The sequence below is a fragment of the Myotis davidii genome, unplaced genomic scaffold, assembly GCF_000327345.1.
Source record: "Myotis davidii unplaced genomic scaffold, ASM32734v1 scaffold217, whole genome shotgun sequence".
Taxonomy (NCBI): Eukaryota; Metazoa; Chordata; class Mammalia; order Chiroptera; family Vespertilionidae; genus Myotis; species Myotis davidii.
In genome coordinates this window covers 8,997,990-9,003,730 of record NW_006290034.1, presented here as the reverse complement: position 1 = coordinate 9,003,730, position 5,741 = coordinate 8,997,990, and the positions used below count along the sequence as shown (strand labels likewise).

Below are 5,741 nucleotides of genomic sequence, written 5' to 3'. Positions count from 1 at the left end.
CAAGTACAGGTCGGCTCACGCCACCCGCGAGCGCATCCGCGTGGAGGCCTTCAACCTGGCCTTCGCCGAGCTCCGCAAACTGCTGCCCACGCTGCCCCCGGACAAGAAGCTCTCCAAGATCGAGATCCTGCGCCTGGCCATCTGCTACATCTCGTATCTCAACCACGTCCTGGACGTGTAGGGGCGGGCGCGCTGCCGGAGGCTGCGGGTCTGGATGTCGGGGGACCGAGACCGACCCGGGAGACTTGGACCGTGGAAGAAGTTATCAGCGTGTTGCGTTCTCTCGGATCAGCAGGGGGACGAGGGAAGGCTTCCCACTCTGGAAGGTGGGGTTGTCTGGCAAGCTGTGGGGCTTGCAGGGGGTATTTCCCAGGCCGGCGGACCTCCGGAGGGCACTGGAGATGGGCCGCCCCCAGGCCTCCCCTCCCTGCGTTAGGATCCCTTTAAGGGTGTTTCCTTTAGCTCACTGGAGACTTGGAGTTCTCCTTAGTTTATCTCCCACGAATCTTCCAAGTTTTGAAAAAATGAGGGCAGAAACTCCGAGTATAGGCTCATAACTTTAGCCGATCTGGATTTTTCTAATTGACAAATCACCAAACATCTGGAGGGGAAGGGAGGGAATGTCTTCCAGGGTAGAGATTTTAAGTGGAACAGGAAATTTTCTATTCAGATGCAAAAAGAAAGATTAGATTAGAAACCAACTACCACAGACAAGCCCTACTGCATACTTGGTAAGCTCAAAAAGATACAGTGAGAACAGGCAGACACAGTGTGGGACGATATGAGCTTGGTGGGAACTGAACCCTGAAGTATGACTCTAATGTAGACAGGAAAATCCATATTTAAATGGAAAACTTAATATCTGACTGCGTTTTCAGGCAAAGTGCCCCTTTATATATCCAAAAACATCTATTCGTGACCTTAAACGCGTGGACCCATAGGTGCAGTTAGAAAAAGACTACCTATTTTTATTTATGTTAGAAGGAGTAGAGTATTTTTTCCAAGACATTTATTTTTCAGAGTGGTGATAACTTTACTTTGGATACTCTGTGCCAATTAATTTATAGTCACGTGTTTACACTTTTTCCTGTGGAATAATACTTTTTACGTGTTTGTTGAGATTATGCTGTGGTCTTTCTTTTGGCTCTAATTATATTGCACTTGCATAACAAATTTCCCACTTCTCCCTGTTTCTAAACAAATTTTATATATTAAGATGTTTGTTTGTGGTGAGATCAGCAACACTAACACTTCACTATTATAGTTTTTTAAAAAAGTAAGTGTTGTTATTATCTGTAGTTATGTCTGAAAAGTACTTTACAAACTGTTTATAAGGAAGTAGCTTCTTTGTGTGTGTGTGTGGGTGTGTGTGTGTGTGTGTGTATGTGATGTTTGTGCCTGGGATGATTTTAGGAAATTAAGTTATTTTCCTAAAAAAAAAAAAAGAATTCAGAAACTACTTTCCTCTGTGACAACCAAAAAGAAAAGTCTATAACCTGAAAATGTTTCATGTTCTCAGCTGTGAAACTCTTAAAACGAGGAGTGTATTTTAGAGATAATGGGGGGGGGAAAACCACACCTGCTATCCAAAGATTTTAGTCTTTTTCAGGGTTTTTGTGTGTCTCTGTTGCTTTATATAATGCAATATTTTGTAGTGAAAATAGATATAATCTGGTTTCTATCTGACGAGTTTTTCATATCTCATGAATGGTGCGCTGTTTTGCATACAAATAAAGGTATCAAGTAAAGCCCTCGCCTTTATTTTTAAGCATACTGTCAAAAAAAAAAAAAAAAGATGAGCATGCTGGCTGAGCATGAACTACTTAACAGACTCAATTCCTCAGGAAGGAACTATGAAAGAAAACACAACAAAGCCTTAACATATTTATCACAGGGACATTTGATGCTCTCCTAAACTTGAGCACTCATCAGTCTCTAGCTAGGATGGTGGCACAGACCATGTTTCTCTCCATGAGGAAAGATTATAGGGTTCACGTGAAAACATTACTTGAATCAGAGATTTTTTTGCTCTGAAAGGAAACTCAGTCACTAACCCAACCTCTTCAAATTAGAGCCGGGAACCTGAGGCCCAGGGAGTTCCGGTCCCTGCGCCGTCACATGGCTATGTGAGAAGAAGGCCCTACTACTATGACTCCCAGTCTCATGGCACTTATTAAGAACAAGGTGTCAAACATCTAACCAGGACATGACACCTGCAAACAAGAGAAAAAATTTTAGCCCTGGGCCAACCCTGAGATATGAAGAATGTCATCTACAAAAGCTAATAGTCTAACAATGTGAAATATTCGGTCTACCAGCAGGAGACACGAATAACTTAACCCCTTCCCCGGCAGAAACGTGTATACTCGTTTTCACAAAATGTTCTTTTTCAGTCATCGACGAGTATACTAAGAAAATATGGTAAAAAAATATGGTTTATAGGAAGACGAGTTACAAACTGTTTTCATAACCAGCATCAAAAATACTATATAGAACCAAAATAAAAAAATTAGTCTGAAAAAGAAACGTTTTTAACAAAAAAATTGTTGGGAAGGGGTTAAAAACTACATGCACACATATAGAGAGTTCTATGAAATATGGACTATATCACACACAATCTCTGGTTGCAGAGTGAAAATGCAATTAGGTGGATGCTTGGTTTTGTGCCTATGACATATGGGAATGTGATTGTGAGCGTTTTTTCACGTTCACCCAGGTATCATGTAGGTAGGTTCACAGAAACCTAGTAAGTGAGGCTTCACACTCCTCATGCGCAGGTGCTCAGTAGGGATGCACCAGGGACATGAAACAGGATGGTGCCTTCTTTGGCCTTGTGTCTGGACAGAGCCCTGGTCACGGCTGCTGCGGCTGGTGACGTCAGCCTGCAGACACCTGCTACCTGGAGGCTGAGGGCTTGCAGGTCTTGCCCCTCTAAGCCTGGGAGAGATGCTACTCCCAGTCTTCATAGAACTTCTCTATTCCAGGACAGGAAATGCAGTCTTGCTCCAAAGCCAAGGAAACGAGGGCCTCCTTTTCCTGGTAATGAGCCCAACTTCCAACAGACCGACACAGTTCTGCCACAGACTCTAGGAGGCACCTATTCACTCACCTCCCTAGACGAAGACCCTTGCTCTTGGAGTTGGACATAGGGCACAGACATAGACAAAGATCAAACCCCCTCCAAGCCACACAGCCCGTGTGATCCCAGGATTTCAAACCCAAGGCTGTTGAGCACCTCCAAAGAGACAGGCAGCACTGTGACACTCTGGTAGACCAGAGGGTGACTGACTGATCCCCGCACGTAGCATGGGCTCCGTGTCTACTCAGCCATAGTAAAGGAGTAATGATGCTTCTTTGAACAATGATGATGGGTGATCTTTCAGTCTTCCATTCAGCAAATATTTACTGAGGACCTACTGTGTGCTGGGCATTGTTTGAGATGCTAAAAATAGAGCCCCAGATGAGATAAAGCCTACTGACAACGAAGAGATAAACTTAATTGCAGGTTTTACTAAATGCTGTGAAGATGACAGCTGGGGTGCTGGTAGGGGTTCATTTTAGATAGATCTGCCTACCCAGCAGCCCACAGTCGCTGCCACCTGTTAACCTGTGCTGTGCTCATGCCACCAAAACACCCTGTGCCAATCACTCTCCATCCCCCACTGGCAACACCCTGGTCCCTCCCCCCAGCTTGCTCTCTCCCTATGAAAACCCAGGGCCTCGGTTCCTTCTGCTGCTGCTCTCACCTTCTCCTCTCTGCCCTAGCTGCTCAGCTGGCCAGGGCATTACTGCTCCCCAGAAAACTCTAGCCCCACCTGGCCCAGCTGACAAGGCCACCTGTGCTGGAAATCTCCATGCCCAGAGGCCCACCTGACTTCTGCCACTGCTGGAAACATCCAGAGAAAAGGGGCAAAAGTCCTTAGCAAGAACCCCTTCCCTTGCAGGGAGAGGGAGGGGAGGGGCAGCAGCTGAGAGAGTGTGGGTGGCAGGATGGGTCCAGAAAGGCAGAGCAGGCGGAAGACAGGGCAAGTGGGTCTGAAAGAAATGAGGCTGCAGAGAGGTGGAGGGCTGGGCGGGAAACACCTGTTCCCACGTGAACCCTGTGCGTGGGGCTTCCTCTAGTGACCCTGCCCCATGAACAGGTGTCCCCAGACCACTCTGACCTGGCAAGTACAGAGGTGACCTCTGTGATGCTGAGACTTATCCAGTCCCCACCCCTGCTGTCCACCTCTGGACCTGGCCTCCCACCCGCTGAGGTTTGGGTAGGCAGGAGCCAAGGAGCGGGGGGCATCGACTTGAGTGCACACACAGCGAATAAGGGCGATCTCCTTTATTGTTGGCAGTAGTGGGAATACTGAGAGCAAACACGTATGAGTATGTACTATGTGCTTACTGAGTTACATGCTTTCCATGCATTATCTCATTGAGTTTGCACAACCCAATGAGGTAGGTACTTTTGTCGCCATTTAACATACAGGGAACTTAAGGCTCAGAGAGATTTATAACTTGCCCAGGGTCACGAAGCCACATTTGTGGGTTTATCAAAGTGCCTGTCCTTACACTCTACTGTTTTCATTGGCTCCAGAGGCAGCTGTGCTATGCACAACCCTACCCTTGGCCCCTGCACCCCATTTCTCCACCCAGGTGCTTACAGAAGCTTCAGCTCTGGCCACCCGACTGGGGACACATGCCTGCGCTCTGCTCGCCAGGTCAAGTGCACGAAAGACACTGCAGTCCCTCCCGAGGGACACGGAACTAGCCCGCCACTGTCCACAGCATGACTGTTCACCAGCACACAGGTGGGTCTGGCTCCACGGTCCCCCCACCCACACCCCTTGGCACATGGCGATCGGTCCTCACGCTGCCCCAAGAACCATCTTTGAAACTTAGCATATCATCCCTGCCTGAAAACATTCCCGACTCCTCATTGTCTATAAACACACACACACACACACACACACACACACACACACACACACACTCCAGTTCTTTCTCTGGGCACAGAAATCTTTCAGAATCTTATTCTAGACACCCTCCAGCATCATTTCAGTCTCTCTCCCTGAGTTCCTGACAAATTCCTATTTCCTCACTTCCCTGCAGATGCCTGCTCCTTTACTATTTTTTTAAATTATTTTTTAAATCTTCACCTGAGGATATGTTTATTGATTTTAGAGAGAGAGAGGAAGGGAGAGAGAGAGAAAACATTTATTGGTTCCCTCCCATACATGCCACGACCAGGGATGGAACACACAACCTCGGTATGTGCCCTAACTGGGAATCAAACCTGCAAACTTTCAGTGTATGGGAAGACACTCCAACCAACTGAGACACCCAGCCGGGGTGATGCCTGCTCCTTTATAACCTGTGCCTTCGCACTTGCTGTCCCTCTGCCTAGTATGCTGTCCTCCAGCCTGACATTCTGCCCTGAAATTTCAATTATTCCATTGTCACCCAACACAAATGTAACTGCTTTGCAAAGTTTCCCTCCATTTCTCTGGGTGGTGTTAGCTGCTCTGCTCCAAGTCCCATACAAACATTATTCGGACAGCATTGATCTGCTTCTCCATCCCTGTGTTTGAGACCCAGGAGTCTGGGGCCAGCTCCACCCTATTCTAAGTGTGTGATGCTGAACAAGTTACTGCAGCCTCCGTTTTCAAATGAGTGAGAGGGGATCATATAGGTACCTATCTCAAGTGCTTGCTGTGAGGTTCCCATGGGATAATGTAGAGCAGTGGTTGCCA

General features: G+C 47.1%; 1 protein-coding gene across 1 annotated transcript in view; it reads left to right on the top strand.

Annotated features, from left to right (window-relative positions):
- NHLH2 (nescient helix-loop-helix 2) overlaps window positions 1-1,710 on the top strand; it is a 3,881-nt gene extending 2,171 nt beyond the window's left edge. The window contains exon 3 of the mRNA XM_015563536.1: window positions 5-1,710. Within this exon, the coding sequence (XP_015419022.1) occupies window positions 5-181 (177 nt within the window). The 3' untranslated portion in view covers window positions 182-1,710. The remainder of the gene's footprint in view (window positions 1-4) is intronic.
- The last annotated feature ends 4,031 nt before the right edge of the window (window positions 1,711-5,741 follow it).